This window comes from Tachysurus fulvidraco, chromosome 26 (genome assembly GCF_022655615.1).
Source record: "Tachysurus fulvidraco isolate hzauxx_2018 chromosome 26, HZAU_PFXX_2.0, whole genome shotgun sequence".
NCBI lineage: Eukaryota > Metazoa > Chordata > Actinopteri > Siluriformes > Bagridae > Tachysurus > Tachysurus fulvidraco.
Window position 1 is genome coordinate 2,673,133 of NC_062543.1, and position 19,760 is coordinate 2,692,892.

Here is a 19,760-nt window from a genome sequence, read left to right on the forward strand (position 1 = left end):
ACACCCTCACCCTCACACACACCCTCACTCACACTCACACACTCACACTCACACTCACACACTCACACTCACACTCACACACTCACACACACACACTCACTCACACTCACACACACACTCACTCACACACACACACTCACACACACACTCACACACACTCACACACATACACTCACACACATACACTCACACACATACACTCACACACATACACTCACACACATACACTCACACACATACACTCACACACATACACTCACACACACACACTCACACACACACACACACACTCACACACACACACTCACACACACACACTCACACACACACACTCACACACACACACTCACACACACACACTCACACACACACACTCACACACACACACACTCACACACACACACTCACACACACACACTCACACACACACTCACACCTTTTACAACCTTGGACAATTTCCCATTTACAACCTTGGACAATTTCCCATTTCTGGAAACTCTCAGCCAATCGAAACGTATCTGGCATCATAGAGTTCACCGGCACTGATCACAAACACCACACATCATTCTCAGACACACAAATGCACACAGAAAAAGCAGCCAATTCTGTACATCTACACATTTCCTGTGTGGGGTTTGGAACGGAAAGACACTCCAGTAAACATTATATACATCCGAGTGAGCTTCGGGTGTGTGAGAGAAAATAATGTTTTGTACGAGCGATTATTAATTATTATTATATTTTTCTTTCATCTTCACGTCTTTACACCTTTCACAGCTCACGTTACGACTGCCGGCCTCGCTGTAGCTTTCACACCGATCTAAATATTGATGATAATATTTTTTGTTGTTATCGTTTCAGTGCAGCTTGTTTGTGATCTAGAACTTACTTACAACTTGCTGGACCGTTTACATCCAATACTCTTCCATATACTGTAACAAAAACTGCATATTCCAGTTTTTAACATTAACCGAACTTCATTACTGACATTTTATCTGACACCTTTACATCGGGTTCACTGATGGACACTCAAAATGCTCGACTGGACCGATGACTACGCTACTGGGTTTGTATGTCTCCATGTGACGGGATTTGATTTTCGAGACCTAGAGGATTTAACTCTCTCCTTCTTTATTAAGAAGAAATCTTCAGATATGCAAATTGTGTGTTTAGTAAAGCTGCTTAAGTGCAAGGTTAACTTGAAATAAACCTAAACATCGGGCAGGCGGATTTCCTCCGTCTACCAGACGATATAGGAAAAGTGTTTGATTTTACATATGCATCCTTAGGATCGGCGTTTTTCTTACGACGTAAGAACGAGTCTGGTTTCTTTCTATTGCACCGAATGTTTAGAGGATTAAACTATGAGAGGAAGCCATTAAAGCCATTATTACATAGCAGGAAGAGCAAAGACAAATCGCAGCACCCCAGGTTAGATATACGCCTCAAAAATACGCATTATTTGTGTTATAATGAATAAAACTTTATCGACTACGTCTAAAGAAACGAACAGCCCGAGATAAAGAAGCCTTCACACCCACCATTAAGACCTCAGAAACGTATGTGAATGAAAAACACTGAATGCCCAACTCCAGTTACATCATGCGAGTCATAATGTTGGCTCTTATTTGTGCAAAAAGGCGAGAGAGAGGGAGAGAGAGAGAGAGAAAGCATAAGGTCTTCATTCTAGGGACAGAGGTAAGGAACGGCCTTCAGATCACCATGATCTTGACTTCGTCGTTCTCGTCGGGTTTGTAGAAGAACGGGATGCAGGGGTTCTCTCCTAGGAATGGAGGAGGCTGGGATTCAGGGTTCTGCATCTCCTGGAGAAGCTGCATGATCTGCCGAGCCGTGCCGTCTTCTCTGGGCCTCAGCGAAGATCCGGCAGGGGGAACGATTGTGTCCTGTGGGTTTTCATCCGTCCTTGTCTGCATGTCTGGAGCCGCACTGACAGCTGTGCTCATGTCCATAGATACTAGAGAGAAAGAGAAAAAGAGAGAGAGAGAGAGAAAAATTAACCAACACATCTGTGCACTTCTGTGTACATGTAAATGTAATCCGTTTCCAAATATAAATACCCGGGCCATCCACAGCATCCAGCTCCAGATGTGGCCCTGCAGGTGGGACGTCGTCTCCACCAGGCTGCATGAAGTCGGGATTCTTGATGGCACTCATGTAGCGGGTGTACCACTCGTTCCTCTCACCGACTAGACGCATCACCAGATCCTGCAGCTCGGCCAACTTCGTCTACGAAAACATTGCGGTAGGAATCGGAGTGAGCCGTGTTTACGTAAACCTAACTGTAATGGCCTAACTTTAGCCTGGTTGTTTTGGTAACCTTGATACTTTAAACTAATCGTTGTATGTACACATATTTGATCTGGATTACATCAAGGGTGTAATCGCCAAGATGTCAAGGGTATAAACTGACAAAAAAATTTACCTTCATCTCCTCTTTGTCTTTAGACAGCCTGTTAATGTACTCCTCCTTTTCAACGTGTCTCTGCTTCATTACTGCTCTCTGATTCTGATACAGCGCGATGTATTCCCCTAAAAACAGAATAGGATTAAAAATAAAGATGAAAGATCACATTAAGTCTCAAACACTATGCCTATGACGTTGGTGTTTCCTCACCGATCGTATCGGTTTCTCCAGACAGCTGAATGCAGCGATGCTCCAGCTCCTCCACTTTCTCCTTCAAGTCTGCTTTCTCCTGCATCAAGCTAGTGAATCTCTCTTGGAGCTTCTCCATGGCGGCCCGGAGTCCCTCGTGCACCTCGACGGGAACGCCGTCTGTACTCCCTACATATGCATACACACGTTCCTAGTTACTGTGATTTTCCTCGACCTTATAAAAATTCGAAATCAAAAAAGTTCCCCAAGGCTTAGTGCTGGGTCCCTTTACCTGTCTCGGAACACGCGCTGTGGTGATGATGCTCGTGACTCAAATTGGCGACTTGATGAAGAGCAGCCTGATGAAGCCTCCTCTCTTCTTCTAACTGATGCAGGATTTCATCCCGTTCTCGCTCCAGATGAGACAGAGCAGAGTGCAGAAACTCGTCCTGTTACAAAAGTTAAACAAAAGCATTAAATGGGTTTAAACCCTTAAGTGTTGTGGCTCGCTCGTTAACGTTATCGTTTGACTGACGGTTTTACCATTTCCTCTTTGCTCTCAAAGTCCTCTGGGATAGCTATGGAAGATTTCTGGAAGGTTTCTGGTAGGGAATAGCTTTCCACTCCGTCACCTTGATAAACGGGAGGATATAATTCAGCAATTTAACACGATAATATACAAAAGTACGTTCTTAAATCTTAATAGATTTTGGACTTACCCTGGTCCCTGAGTGATGTATTTAGCGAGGAGCTGTTCAGTAGCTCCTGAACCTCTGTTTTAAGCTGCTCGTTATCCTTGGCCAGCTGGTCAAGTCTTTCCTGAGAGGGTTGTAAAGAAAAATATCAGCAAGCACTGCCACCAGGATGAATTAGATTAGATTCCAGTATGTGATATTGTGAAGCATGCTTTAAATGTAAATATTAAAACAGGTGCAAAAATTTTATTAGAGTGATTTAATCCGTACACCTTGTACTATTACTAGGGAATACTCTAGTGGTGAAGCATGTCTGACCTGGGCGTGCTGTAGCTGTAATTGACTCTGCTCCAGCTGCACTTTGCCCTGAACTTCATCGTGCTGCAGTCGGTCCATCTGCTGGATCTGCTGCAGGAACTGCTTATGAAGTTGCTCCCGTTCAGAGACCAACTGCTGGTAACCGGTAGTGTACTGCTGCAGGTAGGCCAGGTACTGATCCCTCTGTTCTTGTAGGGACGAACACTCCTGTACCCGCTCCATCATCTGAAAGAACGGGTGGTGAAATTAGTTTTTTTTTTTTTTAACCAGTGTCTCAAGGCACTTTTAAGATTCTACAAGGTCTTTTACCTGCTCTTTGGCGTTATGGAGATCCTCTTGAAGCTGGCCCATCTTACGAGCGATCTCCTTTTTCACGTGCTGCTCTGATTGCAGAGCACTGGTTAGCTCCATGTTCTCGTTGGTCTAAAGAAGAAGCAGCGTTGGTACAAATTTAAATAGGAACAAACTGCTTTCAACAGCAAAACATCTCTCTCTCTCACACACACGCAGATTTTTACCAGCTTGACGAAGCCGTTCTGCAGCTCGGCCAGCTGGTCTTTGAGCTCCCGGTTCTGAGCGAGGGCTCGGCTGATGGTGGCTTTGTCGCTCTGAACGTCCTCCAGGATGCGCAGTTTGTCGTGAGAATCTTCGGCTGCACGCTGCGCCTGCGCCTCCAGCTCCGCCAGCCGTGTCTCTTGCTCCTGCACCAACCAGCTCAGCTGTTCGTTATCCCGAACCTGTAACAAAGTGAGTTGAGCTTTTCATTAAAATAGTCGTACACATGCTTCCCATTGAGCCGATGATAAACAAGGCTTTTTAAAAATCAGGGATTATTCATTCCAGGTCTAATCTACTCTACACTACCATGTTCTTTACAGAACCTCTAATAAAAGTTCTGCACCTTTCCGAAGACCCAAAAATCACTCGAAAGTTTTCAGAAATTGAACTATCCTTCACGTGACACCAGCAAAATTGGTTCTTGGTTATTATTTATTTTTTAGGCACTTTATGTCTTGCATGATTTGTTAAGACATATAAGGCTTGGCTGATTTATTATGCTTGATGTGTCTAACAATAGTTTTAGAGGACGTTCATAATAAAATAGAAACAGATCCTATGTTCCACCTTTACACCTGAATGTATGAGTATGAGGTGTACAGATATCTAGGTCACCATGTCCCCACGGCTGCAGCTCAGAACTCCACTGTAATTTCAGCTCTCTGTGACTCTGACAGAGGTTCTGACCTGTGCTTGGTACTGCAGACTGAGAGCGTCTCTCTCCTGCTGCAGGGTGCGGACGCTCTCCTCCAATGCCAGCTCCTTCTCCGAGGGTCCTGAGGCCTGAGACGTGACCTGGCGTTCTCTCTCCTGTGACAGTGAAGCTGAGGGACAGAGAAAGGGTCATCGTTCTGAGAAACGTCGATAAACGCATTAGGAGTTCGGACGTCAGACCGATTGAGATTGTTTTGGTTGTTAAACGTATAAGTGATTCGGACCTGCTGTATTTTTCAGCTCTGTAATCTGCTCCTGTAGCTCTTGGATCTGAGCAGTGCTTTTGTCTCTCTCTTCTGACATCAGAGTCACCTGGACACCACAACCACAAGCTGAGTTAGATATTAAAGTATTCTGGTTGTGTGTGTGTGTGTGTGGGTGGAGAACAGATTGTACCTGAGTGAGAAGCTGTTCGGTTTTGTCTTTCCAGACTCGGCCCTCTTCCTGAATCTGTTCTGCGTACTGGTCTCGCTCTCTCTGTAGCTGTGATACTGACTCCATGAGCTACGAGACAACAGATACAGTACAGATACAGCTGTGTTATAAGTAAGCAAAGCCTGACAGTTTTATTCATTGGTGCTATGCAGCTGCTAAAAATAAATAAATAAATAAAAACAAACAAACAAATACGGTGCTTAAGAAAAAACTCGATATGAGAAAGAGGAACCAAACTCAGAAGGGAACCCGTCCTCATTTGGGTGACACTGGACGGTAAATAATGTAAATGTACAGTAAATGATGTCATGTCTACAAATGGATGGTGAAACAAAATACCTTAATAGCCAAACTTTACACCTATAAACCCAAACACACACCTGTGCTGTGTGAACCTCGAGCTGATGCTTTTCTTCCAGGAGCAGCTGCAGCTGTTGTTGCTCGGACGGAGTTCCTGACTGATTGGAGAACTAGCAGAGAGGGAAAAAAAATAAAAAAATAGACAGACAAGAGGGATAAGATTGTTGCATGGTAAGGACAGCACTGTAATTTCTTGACTTTTTGTATGCATTAAACACAAGCCTGAGAAACGAAGCTAAAACGTGCGAGTCACCTGCTGCAGCATGACGTCGGCCATTTCCAGGCGCTTGCGCACTTCGTCCAGCTCCAGACTCAGAGCGCTGTTCTCCCTCACCTTTAACTTCAGCTGTTCTCCTAGCTCGGAGCTTTGCTGCTTCGTTTCCTCGTTCGCGTTACTGAGTGAGAAGGAAGGCGTGCGCAAGGAAACGGATTAGAACCGCAAATATGATGCAAAAAAACAAACAAAAAAAAAACAAACCTGCGTCGTGACGGAACTTACTTTAGTCTGAAGATTTCCAGTCGCAGGCTGTCCCGGTCCTTCTCCAGTTCTTTATTATGCTGTTTAGTTAAATGAAATTAGACGGGGGAAAAATCTCTTAAAGATCTTAAAAAAAAAAAGTCCTCGTAATAGTGTAATAATAATAATAATAATAATAACAATTTAATATTAATAATGTTATTATTTATTTTTGTTTGTTTGTTTATTTTTATTCGGTGCTGCACCTTCTCCAGCTGTTTCTGCTGTGTGGACACTGTGGATAAAGTCCGCTCCAGCTCGGACACCCTGTACTTGCTGGAGTGCAGCCGATTATTCAGTTCCTCTGCCTCTTCTGAAAGTGTGTGTGTGTGACAAATATAAATCAGTGTCTAAAACAAATATTAAGTAATTAATCATTTAGCATCGTGTCCACACACACACACACACACACACACACACACCTGTCTTTTGGCGTGCTGCGTGCTGTGTAAAAGACAGAGCGGTCTGCAGTTCAGACTTCTCAGACACGAGAATGCCGATAGTCTGGATGTGAACCTAAAAAAAAAAACATGTACACATTTGTATTGCATCACATCACACCCGATACATTCCGCTTATAAAAGCGCCAGCCTGTGATTCGTTACAAAACATCAGTACATTGCTGAGGTTAAACCGTGTACTCTGGCACGGCGTAGGCATGTTCGTACTGACCTCGTGGAGCAGTGTTTTGGAGTGTTGTGAACAGAGCATAAGAATTCTATACGTCACTGTTATATATAATTAATCCGTTTAGTCCAGGAGATACGCTTCTTTATTATCCCGTGCACAAGACGAGAAAGATGGCACAACACTTTTTATTCAGAAATAAAAGAAAAAGCCCCTTACCTGCAGTTGTTCACGCATCGCCCCTTGTTCCTTCACACACTTCTGCTCGAAGTCCTTCCGCTCCTGGGGGGAGGGGGGGGATAAATAAATAGATAGATAGATAGATAGATAGATAGATAGATAGATAGATAGATAGATAGATAGATAGATAGATAGATAGATAGATAGATAGATAGATAAAATTGATATTTGGTACGAACAATTAGGGGACAGAATTTAATTGTGATTTAGTACATTTTAAAAGATCCACAGAGCTAAACGTGTTGTGTTCGCTAATGGTTTAAACATCTAGGTGCGTCGTGCTACGAAATATAAGAACAGACATTTTTTATAAGCCCACGGCTGTAATCTATGCTTATACGTGTAACAGAGTGTAATGAAATCTTTTCGATTTTACCGCACGTTTACCTTCTGCATCTGCTCGGACATCACTTGAGACTGCTTCGTCTGAAATGGGGAAAAAAAACAACATACAGCTGTTACTACAGGAAGCATTTTTAGAAAGAGTTGAGATGACGATCGGAGCACGGTGACCAAAGCCGACGAAGTGATGCACGGTAACAGCCAGGAACAAAGCTTTGCGACAGATCGCTTTAGACCTGAAAACCTGACAAGCAACGCAAGGCATCAGCTCTGTTAACAGAAAGTGACGAAGGAAAACTAGTAAAAGGAAAATTAGTACAAGTTAAAATAATTAAACAAATGAATAACAAAAGGGAACACGTTGCCCGCTCGTGCCAGGTTTGTGACGGAGTGTGTAAGTGTGTCCAGGGGGAGATTAAAGTAGCGGCGATGCGTAAAGGGTTATTAAGAAGCAAGGTGTTTCACAGCCTGAGAAGTTGTTACTATGGCAACATGGCAAAAACACCCATACGGTACACACATCACTACTCCTCACGCTCCTTTCTGACACCCTTACCAGTGTCTCTAGCTTTGCAGTGAGCTGGGAATTTTCTAGAGTGCTGGAGTCCAGAGCATCTGCCAGCTCCTGGATTCGAGTCTGAACGTGCAGGCATGCAGAGAGAAACAGAGAGGAATGTGAAAGTTTAAACAGAAATTGCAAAACAAATGTAAAAAAAATAAATTATATAATTATTTATGACTGAAAATAAATAAATAAATAAATAAATAAATAAGATATAATAAAATGGCTCTTGGGAGGAAAAGTATGAAGGGATCAGGGATCCTAATCATACAGATTATACAAAAATAAAAATAAATTTAAAAAATCAGCGATTATAACAGAGGACAGTAAAAACTGGTGATATTCAAAACCTCGGACAATTAAGCCCCTCCCATGATTATTTCATTTTAGATTTTAATTTATAAATAAATACTTTGTTGATTTTAATGCAGTCTTTAATGATTAAGAACAAAAGTTCAATTTCATCTGCTTTCAGTCATTTTTTTCACTCGGTTTTCATTATTTATTCATTCATTTATTTATTTTTATTAGATAAAAAGATATCTGGAAATCGATGATATTTAAAGGCATTTATTTCACTAATATATATTAGTATTTTTTAGGCTATCGTTTGGCTTCGGTGTACCACTTACAAATTACAAAAAGGGTTTTAAAAACCATGTATTTTAGCTGTGTGGTCTTTTTTGTCCAGAACACACACACACACACACACACACACACACACACACACACACACACACACACACACACGGTCTAAGATCCCTCACTGAGCTCAAAGTGGTTTGAGGAACGTGTGTGATTTATTCAGACAGTTCACACGTTTATGATATAGGACCCGTATCAGACTTGTACGAGAGATCAGACACGCGTCGGTTTATCTACGTACCTCCAGTGCTTTTTCGTTGACAAGCGCTGGTCCAGTCTCGCCATTGACATATGATGATGATGACTGGAGCAAAGACAAACAAACGATCAGATTTGAGGAAAAAAATCTAAACCTTATTTTTAAACTGCGAATCGAGGCTTTCGTCGAAGACGTTCGTTTTTTCTAACACGATACAGATTGTGGTGAGAGACTGAAATCTGAAGGACAGCCACTTCTTAAGCGTGACTCCTCACCTCGGCGAGAAGGCCGTTGAGCTGCTGCGAGAGCTGCCTGAGACTCTCTGTGGAGGACAGCGGCCTGGGAGACACAAACAAAAGCACACATGCACACGATGAGACTGAGAACAGACAGGAGCAGCACATCAATCCAACGGTACACTGTTGTTTATGAACGCGTCCTCCTTCTTATCCTTTCCCTTTTCTTATCTCCTACTCTTCAAGGATGTCTGATGATAGAGACCGAACGAGTGACGACGAAGTGACCTCACCTGTTTTCCACTGGAGTGTGTTCATCACCGTTGGCATCCAGGTCACAGTTCTGCTGAGGATGAAGATGGAAAAAAAATGTAATATTACACAAATATGACAGAAATCGAACTAGAAAGGAAGAAAAATAAGTGATCTCTGAATCTTGAGATAGGGAACAGTATGTACGGGAGACAAAACGACAACAGTGAATAACAGACAAAGCAACAAACTAGTCGACCAATCAGAATTGGTTTGATAAAACTCTAACGTTTAATTATAAGCTGTTATTAGGGACAAAACACATACTAAGGCAACTAAGGCCTGGTTTTGAAGCCACAGAATTGCGTGTTTGTAAATTTTAAGAATTGTCAACATTAATTGAATATATTTTTGGTTCAAGTCTAGATTTAGGCTTTATTAAGGCTGTGCTCGGGAAACCAGGCCGAGGCGTCAGACAGACCTGTAGGTCAGCGCGGTCAGCGAGACACTCCGTGTTAGTAGCGGTGGAGAGATTAGAACCAGGAGAGCAGCGACCAGGTTCTCCTGCATCATCCTGCATCTGAGAAATGGGGGATTCTCGTGTTCCCTGTTCACCGTGGTCCTGCTCCATCACACACACAGCACATAACAACACTTAAAGACGATGACGAAACTGCAAGCTGGTAGGGCGTTAGGCAGTGCACAGGCTTAGCGGAGGAGCTTCCTGATGTAACAGAGATGCACATGTGCATGCAGAATGCGTGCATGCTGATTGGTTAATGAGCTGCACAACTGCAACTACAGACAGATATACTGCAAGCGTACTTTACGTTTACTGTATACATCGACTTTAAAGGTGGGGTCTCCGTTGTTTGACAAATGCTTCAGAAAACTGAGTCGGGACGACAAACGAAACAAAAATCAAAACAAAGGTGTAGCCAATGAGCAGAAGGGGGCGTGTCTTTTCAATATGGGCGGAGAGAGCGTTCATATCGGCCAACTTCACTTAAGACGCCGAGGCGCTTTTTTCCTTCTCGATAGGTGTGTAACATTCGTTTTGCTTTGTTACACAGAACTAATATATGCCTTTGTCCTTTACATCATTATGCTTGTGTGCCATTTTTGCTTGTTTGTTTATCTACAATCGTATTGTTCTTCCCTTCAGCTATGATAAAGACACGTTTCTTTCCAGTAGTTGCTTAGGTTATGTATGCATGTGTGGGCGGAGCTATCGATACAGGGGTGGGACCCATTTGGGTTAGGGACGTGTTTGTTTTGGTGATTTCAAATGTCAACATTGGCTTTCAAACAATGCAGACCCCACCTTTAAACTTTAGCTGTTGAGAGTTTAGATCCATCCATTGAACTATTTGTACAGGCTTTCATACATCTACATCCGTCCGTCCGTCCGTCCATCCAACCATGCATGCATCCACATGGGACATGTTTCAAAAGCATTTAATCGTTCAAATTCTTAACAAAGGAAACTGTCTGAACTGTAGGATTTTATTAAAGACCTTATATACTCATAGAACAGAAAAGAATGAGGAAGAACGTAGTCTCAAATCTCAACATGCGGGACGCTGCACTATAAAGAGCAACAAAACAACACCCAAAAAAAAAAAAGGCAAGCATTTCTACAAAGGTTTTATGCACAGCAGCTTTCCTCGGTGTGTGTCAGCCATGCCATACTTATTAAACAGCAAAGACCTGACAGAGTTATGATACGAAACATATAACAAACAAAGGAAAAGAAGATGGAGATGGGAGAGGAAAGAGAAAATGAAACGGAGGAGAGGAACGAGAGAGGCTCACCTGGCTTTTGACCAAAGGAGGAAGAGCTAATCCGTTAGTCAGACTAAGATCAGACACCATAACTTTGAGAATATTCTCAATCTACAGAAGAAGGAAAAGGAGGAGTGAAGGAGGAGTGAATGAGGGAAGCGTACGAGACAGTGAACAGGTAAGACAGAGGTGCGGCAAGAAAACGAAAGGACAGGAGATTTTCTCTCTCACAACTCCATGATGTTCATTATCTCTCTCCTTTATACGGACATTGAGCTAGCATTAAAAACCCTGCATAAAGTTCAGAGTCAGAGAAGCTTCCTGAACCCTGACTTCGCACCAACAGTAAATAAAAGCACCACTTTGACTGGGCTTAAAACTTAAAGCGTTTACATTAGATCGAACAACAAAAGCTCGTTAGTTGGTCGAATCCATAGCACTGAACGTACACTAGCGCTAGCTGAAGGAAACGCCATCCTATATGGAGAGCTGCGTGTTTTTTCCTTGCTTTGTAGAAATCGATACCTTCCGACCAATCAGATTTGAGATCGGAGGATTGAGATTTGTTTGTTTTACTATGTGGCGACTATAAAGACATAAGGTATAAATGCGTTATTGTAATTAAATCCGCGTCGCCGTTAAATTCTACTCTTCTTAATGTGAAATGCACCGGAGTGGAGATACTCACGTGTTCTGGCGAGCTTCTGTCGGCGGACGGAGTTTCCGCCTGACCTCCTCCTTTCACCTTCCTCTTCTTCTTCGGTCCAGGGTTGACTGGGGACTGTGTACTCTTCTGCTGAAACTCTTTCAGCTGTCAATCAGAGACACATGGGCATGCAGTTAGGAGCCAGGAGCATCAAATTAAGATCTATTTACCTAACATCCGGTAGTCACACCGATCAAACTCCTTCTGTGGCAATGCACCCTGTGATGCAATTACGGGTGGATCAAAGATGTAATCATGCTCTCAGGGGTGTGTACGAGTTACTAAAGCATTAGTGTGAATCCAGTACGTTTGCAATCTCGACATTAAAACACCTTCCGGTATGGAAGAATCTCCAGAGCTGCAAGTGATCCATTAGATTAACAGTAAATGGGTTAGGCTGCTTCAGAGGTTCAGCAAAACATGACCAGTGTAGCTGAACATTATGTTCCTTCAGTTACTTTTCCTGCAAATGATACAAGCCGGTCACAAAGAGACGCATTGTAAGCTGTCTAATCTAGAAATATACTCTTAGTACCAAACAGAAACAAACCTGTCGAGTACCATCTTTATTTTTGCGCCGGTTTATTCTGCTGGATCTAGCAGAGTTAGACATGCTTAAAAAAGATCTGTGTAGGAGAAACATGACGTTTGAGAATCGGACAGCCATAAAAATGCTAAACAATAACATGCCTAAATAAAAGGAGTCCCATACAAATAACAATAAAAATAAAAATAACCTTTTTTGCAATGGTCACATTTAATGGATGTTCATCATAAAACCATACAACTTGACAAAGAACCAATTAAGAACCTTTTCATACACTCTGTCAAACCTTGTGAGATACCGCTGCACATTATGGGTTTCTAGGGAATTTCCTGCCAGCAGTCTTTCAGATAACATCTAAACCAGGCAAGACCTTCTCGGTCTTAACAATCGGGTTTTTGTTTTGTTTTAAACCTGTTGATTAAAAGGTTCATGGTTAACATTCCTAAATCCAAATCCATCTCGATTTGGCTATGCAATTACTCTGTAAGCAAATGTACCGGCTGTCCGAGGAGGAGGCTGACATGTGATAAAGTCTGTCATAACTTAAATTCCTCTGCTTTATCCTCACTAGGAGAGTCAGAAAGATCCCAACAAGCATAAGAAATTTTTCCAAACGACGTGTACACTTTTTCCTCTCGGTTTAAATGTCCTGATCACGTGGCAGCCAAGGTGCTTCGCTCTCCAGTAGTTTTCCTGTTTACTTAGTAAACACTGTCTAATCTGAATAATCTTCAGAACACAGCACAAAAATTTCCTACCGATTTTCGACTATTCAGACGTTCTGATGAACATTGTATTTGGCCCAGCATCCATCTGGCAAAAGGTGGTCTCTACCCAACAAAACGGACAAACTCCTTCTGCTCTCCTGGATAAATAAGAATTTTTCACACTCTGTTGCTCTGTGTTTCACAGAAACCTGGCTGAAACTTGGTTCTGCTGAACTTTCAGCTGTTCAGAATGGACCGTGACGCAGAATCGACAGGGAAATCGCGAGGTGGCGGGACATGCTTCTACATCAGTGAAAGGTGGTGTACAGATAAAACAGTGTTAAAGAAGATGTGCTGTCCAGATCTAGAAGTGCTTGTCGTTAACCATAATCTGTTCAACTCGCCATGGTAGTTTCCCTCATTCATTCTTGTGAGTGTTTACCGTCCACCGCAAGCGCAAACGTATGTGAGCCTGGCTTTACAAAAACTCGCTGATCAGATTACAGGGACAGAACAACACCACCCAGACTCTGTTATAATAATTCTTGTAGACTTTAATAAAGCAAATCTCTCTGGTGAACTACCAAAATGCAGACAGTGTGTATGTCCCACCAGAGACAGTAATATACTGGACCACTGTTACACCACAATAAAGAATGCATATCGCTCAGCCCCACGTGCAGCTTTGGGTCTCTCTGATCACTGCCTGGTTCATCTCATACCAACCTACATGCGAAAATGTTAAACCTGTAGTAAAGAATGGACTGACGATACAGAGCAGGTTTTACAAGCCTGTTTTGACCTCACTGATTGGAGTGACCTCAATGATCTGAACGCGACTGTATCAGTTTCTGTGAGGACATTTGCATCCCTACCAGAAATCATTTAACATTCAATGGCGATAAGCCAAAATTTACAGCAAAACTCAGACACCTTCGTCAAGCCAAAGACGATGCCTACAGAAATGGAGATGGGGTTCTCTTACAATCAGGCCAGGAACACTCTGAACGAGGAGATTAGAGCGGCTAAGGAGTACTACGCCAAAAAAGTCGAAGGATCGCTTCACTTCTAATCAGCTTCGGTCTGAAAAGCTCTGGACGTCATCACCAACTTGATCTGATTGAGTTTTATTGTAGATTCGAAAACCCCCGCAATCCCTTCTGATCATCTCTTTACAATCTCCCCGGCACTACAGACCCCCCAATACCAGCACATACAGGCACGAGAACAGTTTCTTCCCCAGACAATATACCTCATGAAACAGTTAAACGTTCCCCTTAATACACAATAACAAAGTGCAACAACCTTATATTTATTTGTCACCACATCCATCCTATTACATCACTGCATCTCATTCTATTCTATTTCGTTTTATCATCTATATCACAACCGTACATACAATTTGTTTTGTCTATTTGTATTTACATAGGTGTATTTTTATTTATTTATGTATTGTCTGTGTGTCGGCGGTCGTCTCTGTGCCCCGGAAGCAATCGTATGACACTAAAACAAATTCCTACTTGGCAAAATAAAGCTCCTTCTTATTCTGGTTTTCTAGCAAATGTCACAGCTGTTGGAGGACTGAGAGAAACTGACATGTGATGAAGTCTGTCATAACTTCAATTCCTCTGGTTTATCCTCACTAGAAGAGGCAGAAAGATCCCAGAAAGCAGAAGACATTATTCCCAAACAACATGTAAACTGTTTCCTCTCAGTTTTTTGTGGCTGTCCTGATGTCACCTGACTTAAGACTGTGAATGAAGGCATTTTAAGTATGCCAAGCTACCTCGATCTAAACCTTGTGCATTCTCTTCACCTATAAAACATTTTTATTTTAAATTTATTTACTCTCTAACTTTGTATCTAGACAAAATTAAGAGCCAAATATCGACCGGTCAAAGGACAAAACCAGGTAAAAGAAATCAGCCTTGGCTGAGATACACAGTGTGTGCAGATTTAATCAAACCGTCTGGTACAAACCTAACCAAATGGACAACAACATTATTCACAATTAAAAATAATAATTATTATTATTTTTAATAACGTTAATTAATGAGTGCCCTTTCAGTGAAGCTAAACACAGGCGAAAATGTCAAACATGCTCATTAGCACGTTAGCTATTAGCCTTCAGCACTAAATAAACCAACATATTTAATCATTCCGTTCGTTATATTAACTGCCTACACGCTTATAACTTCATCCCAATCCTCGTTTCCATCCAAATCCCCGAGCAGCTTGTTGTTTTTACTTTAAACGCGATTTCTCAGCTGGTTGTCACGTAGGCCTGAGCTTCGACACCGGAGTCGAGTTACACTGACAGCAGCAAACAGTGCAACTCGAAGGCGGGGAGCTCTCAGGGGCTGAACCGCAGACGTGGATGAGTCAACCGTAGGCGGGTTTAATCGCGTCCATAAAGGCATTTTTTGCGCTCATATGATAGAAGGGTACTACGAGGTGTCGTTGGTATAAAGTTTATGACAGAAAAACAAACCTTTTTCTTAGCTGCGGCGAGTTTATTTTGCCTGCTCTGGTCGGCCATCGTCGTCCCGGCACCACGTCATCAAGTTTAGCCTCCGTGTCCTGTAGAGCTCCGGATCACTCCGCCTCACGACGAGGACACTTCCTCCTTCTCTGTCTTTTTCCTCCTTCTCTGTCTTTTTCCTCCTTCTCCTTCCAGATTTCATCTCTCCACTATCTTTCCCTCATACACACGTATTTCTGCTTCATTTTATGCTACTTTATCTTTTAATTTTCTTATCTGATCACTGTTTGTTCACACGTCACTGATCATTACTCAACTTCCATCTCAAATAAAGTAAATATTAAACCCTTAATCAATCATTTTTCATTTAAAATCAGACTTTTAACTTGTCTGTGCAGGCTGCTGATGTTTTCTTTGATTCCATAAACCAGCTCGCTTTGGATTAGAAGCTGTAATCAGAATCTGAATCAGATTTATTTCCCAAGTGTGTTTACACACACAAGGAATTTGGTTCCAGTTGTTCGTGACTCTCTAAAAAATACAGACATAAATAACATATTATACATTTAGCTTGGACTATACAAGACAAAACAGACGATGTGAGACAATATAATTGGTACGAGCCACTGATCGTTACTCCATTTTTTCAGAAAAATATTCAAACTTCCATCTGAAATGTTTTCTTTGACTCTATCAGTAAACCAGCTCGCTTTGTGCACACGTGTACAAAGTCTTTGTGCCACGTTTGGAGAAGAACCACGTCTAAGTGTGATGGTCAGGGATTCACACACTTTTAGTCATCAAGTGGTTTGTTAACAAAATCATTTAAGACATAACGCATGCAAAAATGGATAACAGGAGGATTAAAAGCTGTAATCAGAATCTGTATCAGGTTTATTTCCCAAGTCTGTTTACACACACAAGGAATTTGGGTCCAGCTGTTTGTGACTCTCAAAAGTACAGACATAAATAACACTATACTATACAAAACAAGACAATACAGATGATTTGAGACAATATAGACAGCACGAGTATTAAATATGAAAACAGAATATGTGACATACAGTTATGTACATAAAGTGTGGGAAATGCAAATAACAGTATTGTACAATATTATGCTTTTATACAATATACAGCAGCAGAAGTGTGTGTTCTTGAAACACATCTTCAGATGCACCTGAACACATCATCAGTGATGTAACCTGAGGGGTGTTTCGGGTCTTTCAACATCAGACACCCTCGCCCAGGCGACCCAGCCACGGCTGATCAGACCGCGACTTGTGTTCAGGTAGCACTCGCTTGCCCCCTTGGTGCTCCTCTACGAATCCAGAGCCATCTCGAGGCTTTCTCGGCTTCATCGGTGATGTTCTTGATGGCCCTGCTTCTTGTTGTTTCTACAATGCCCAGTTCAGTGATGGCTTTGTGTTGGGAGCGCCCCACAAATCCTCTGCAGCCAACCTCGATAGGCATGTATAGGCATAGCAATATTATGCTTTTATACAATATACAGCAGCAGAAGTGTGTGTAACATATACTGATGATGTGATGACTGACAGTTCTGATAATTCAGTACTTATAGATATATAGTATATATAGGGAATATAACTATGGTTATTTGTTAATCAGGGTGATTGCCTGGTTAAAGAAACTGTTCTGATCTGTAATGATCTGTTACAACCAATAAATGCCAAATATGTGGTGCAATTTAATGAATACATAGTTAATACTCTATATAAATACTGACTATGTAAAAATAGGGAAGATATTTTAAACAAAGTAAAATAGAACCTAAACTCCAGTCCAGGAGGTGGCGGTATACAAAAGAAGCCGCTAGATGGCGCTTATCTCGGTTGCGGAAGCTTTTGTTGATGGCGGTAAATACGAATAAAAGAACGTTCTGCTGAATAAAAACACTTGTAAGTTGTCTAAATAATCTCCGAAGAGTTTAGTTTAACTTTTTTAATAACTACTAAAGGATTTTAGATTGAAGTTTTGGGCTCGGTGGGTTATTGTGTTAGCTTTAAGAAGGATTAGCTAGTTAGCTCAGGTCCAGGCTACACGTCACAGCCTTCTCTGTTTACTGCACTTATATCGGTTTACTTATATCAGCAGTTTGGGGCTTTTATCGTCTCTTTCTTTGTTTATTTGTCGTCTTCTGCCGTACAGGTTGTGATGCTGCAGTGTCCAGAGTCATCAGTGGGTAAAAGAGACAGTCTGCATCAGCAAGGTTCACATCACATCACCAACACCATCACAATCACTTCACCATACATCATCACCTCACCATCAACATTACCATCACTATACGTCATCACCTCACCATCACTATACATCATCACCTCACCATCAACATTACCATCACTATACGTCATCACCTCACCATCACCATACATCATCACCTGACCATCAACATTACCATCACCTCACATCGTCACGTAACCATCACCTCACCATCAACATTACCATCACCTCACCATTACCATACCATCACCATACATCATCACTTCTCCATCACCTCACCATCAACATTACCATCACTATACATCAACACCTCACCATCACCATACATCATCACCCGACCATCAACATTACCATCACCTCACATCGTCACGTCACCATACATCATCACCTGACCATCAACATTACCATCACCTCACATCGTCACGTCACCATCACCATACATCATCACCTCAACATTACCATCACCATCACCTCACCATCAACATTACCATCCCATCACCATACATCATCACCTCTCCATCACCATCACCTCACCATCAACATTACCATCACCTCACCATTACCATACCATCACGATACATCACCTCTCCATCACCATCACCATACATCACCTCACCATCAACCATTACCATACCATCATCACCACCACTAACTACATCATCATCACCATCACCTCACCAACTCTCTTATCAGCTCTTTATGTACATTATAAACTGTATATAATGACAGTTTCAGTAAACCTTTGACGTTTGACTGTACTGTTTGAACAAAGATTGGCGTACACCTGAATGTGGTTCATTCCCACACACTTGCCATAGTCAAGTGTCCACAAACTTTTGGCCATACAGCACAGTTTGACTTTTACTGATGTATTTGTATGCGGTCTTTATAGAAACTGTCAAAGTCGTCAAACCCTCAATGCTTATTTCTCTCTAACTTCTCTTGTCATTTTATATCCTTCAGTTCTGTCCGCATTCCCGCTGTGTCATCTAACCGAGGATGATCTGGTCCAGAACCCCCTGTTCTGCAAGCTCCTGGCCACGCTGTCACAGCATGTGGATCGCACTGGCTTGACATTACCCTTGAGAAAAGAGCTGGAAAAGGTAGTTCTGCTGGAAAAGTCACATACTTTTATTTCGGGAAAATATAACGGGTAATGTTGGACTTGAGTTAATCGTAGGGTACTTAAAAAAAAAAAAGATATTGTCAAAAAGCAGCTTGAAATCTGGATATAGACATAAAACAAGTCAAAGGTGACCATGATGAAATGTTGAGAGGAAGAGCAGATTCTGGTATGAGCACAAGACAGTCTTTACGAATATAGCAGCAGTTCTTGGGTACGAACGAATTCATTTGAATAAAACCTGATGATTGTGATGATACATACAGATACAGTGAGATTGCCTGTATAGAGGTCTATTTGTAGCTGAGAACAGTATAATTTCTGTGTAGGCAGAGCAGGAGCTCCAGTCGCAGAGGTTGGGATGGCTCCGTTTGGAAAGCATGCACAGACTCCTGCAAGAGATGGTGCAGGAACATCACTTCGGTCAGCACCACTCCACTGCAGCAGCAGCCGAGGACACGGTATGGCACGGTGACTGCATGTAGTGGATGTTGGGCTGTAACACAGATGATGGACAGATGAGAATTTAAAGGGAAAAAAACAACAACCGTTAGTGTCTTATGGCATCAGGGTTCATAGTTCTAAAAAAATTTTTTCTTCAGTGGGGGATTTGATGATGTTGATGGAGAACGCAGTTTAAAGGCTCAGCGCAGTACATTCAGTGTTTTATTGTGCCCTGTGAATGGGGCGGAGCGATCCGGAAGAGGCCACACCCTTCAGGACAGAAACGTTTTATTATAGGTTAAAGGTGACGAGGCAGCTTCACACTGAGAGGACGAGCGGAGTGAAAAAAAAACATCGTTACTAGACTTTTATCACCCATGTTCCACAAAGCTCTGAGTTCTGTTTACATCA

At 42.1% G+C, this 19,760-nt stretch overlaps 2 protein-coding genes across 10 annotated transcripts in view; one reads left to right on the forward strand and one right to left on the reverse strand.

Moving 5' to 3' along the window:
* Positions 1-307: 307 nt before the first annotated feature.
* golga2 (golgin A2) lies at positions 308-15,926 on the reverse strand. Of its 8 annotated transcripts, none has more exons than XM_027136722.2 (28): positions 15,551-15,926; positions 11,788-11,910; positions 11,130-11,210; positions 9,796-9,936; positions 9,356-9,405; positions 9,102-9,165; positions 8,869-8,931; positions 7,977-8,057; positions 7,466-7,504; positions 7,058-7,120; positions 6,634-6,727; positions 6,418-6,524; positions 6,194-6,252; positions 5,948-6,089; positions 5,715-5,804; positions 5,296-5,403; positions 5,124-5,211; positions 4,873-5,009; positions 4,146-4,364; positions 3,937-4,050; positions 3,628-3,852; positions 3,334-3,433; positions 3,158-3,246; positions 2,907-3,063; positions 2,636-2,803; positions 2,444-2,550; positions 2,079-2,247; positions 308-1,975 (listed from the first exon to the last, which is right to left on the reverse strand). In XM_027136722.2, exons 1-28 carry the CDS (start codon positions 15,596-15,598, stop codon positions 1,713-1,715), a joined length of 3,189 nt encoding a protein of 1,062 aa, XP_026992523.1. In that variant the 5' UTR covers positions 15,599-15,926; the 3' UTR covers positions 308-1,712. The 8 variants fall into 8 exon arrangements, with proteins under 8 accessions (XP_026992523.1, XP_026992522.1, XP_026992525.1 ...); XM_027136721.2 differs by having other exon boundaries at positions 9,356-9,408; XM_027136724.2 differs by lacking the exon at positions 7,977-8,057 and having other exon boundaries at positions 9,356-9,408.
* Positions 15,927-17,334: 1,408 nt separating this feature from the next.
* haus4 (HAUS augmin-like complex, subunit 4) overlaps positions 17,335-19,760 on the forward strand; it is a 6,376-nt gene continuing 3,950 nt past the window's right edge. The window contains exons 1-4 of one of the 2 annotated variants that reach the window (XM_027136729.2): positions 17,335-17,457; positions 17,708-17,768; positions 18,746-18,885; positions 19,235-19,366. In XM_027136729.2, coding sequence (XP_026992530.1) covers positions 17,714-17,768; positions 18,746-18,885; positions 19,235-19,366 — 327 coding nt within the window. In that variant the 5' untranslated portion in view covers positions 17,335-17,457; positions 17,708-17,713. The other variant, XM_047809204.1, reaches the window with a different exon arrangement.

Bases quoted from the DNA above. Each gene is read 5' to 3' on its own strand.
- golga2 (XM_027136721.2), bottom strand. From the start codon at position 15,598: ATGGCCGACCAGAGCAGGCAAAATAAACTCGCCGCAGCTAAGAAAAAG. The intron at 5,404-5,714 runs GTGTGTGTTTGG...GTTGTCTCGTAG, and splicing joins TCGAGGTTCACACAGCACAG to CTCATGGAGTCAGTATCACA. The intron at 2,551-2,635 runs GTGAGGAAACAC...TTCTGTTTTTAG, and splicing joins TGGAGAAACCGATACGATCG to GGGAATACATCGCGCTGTAT.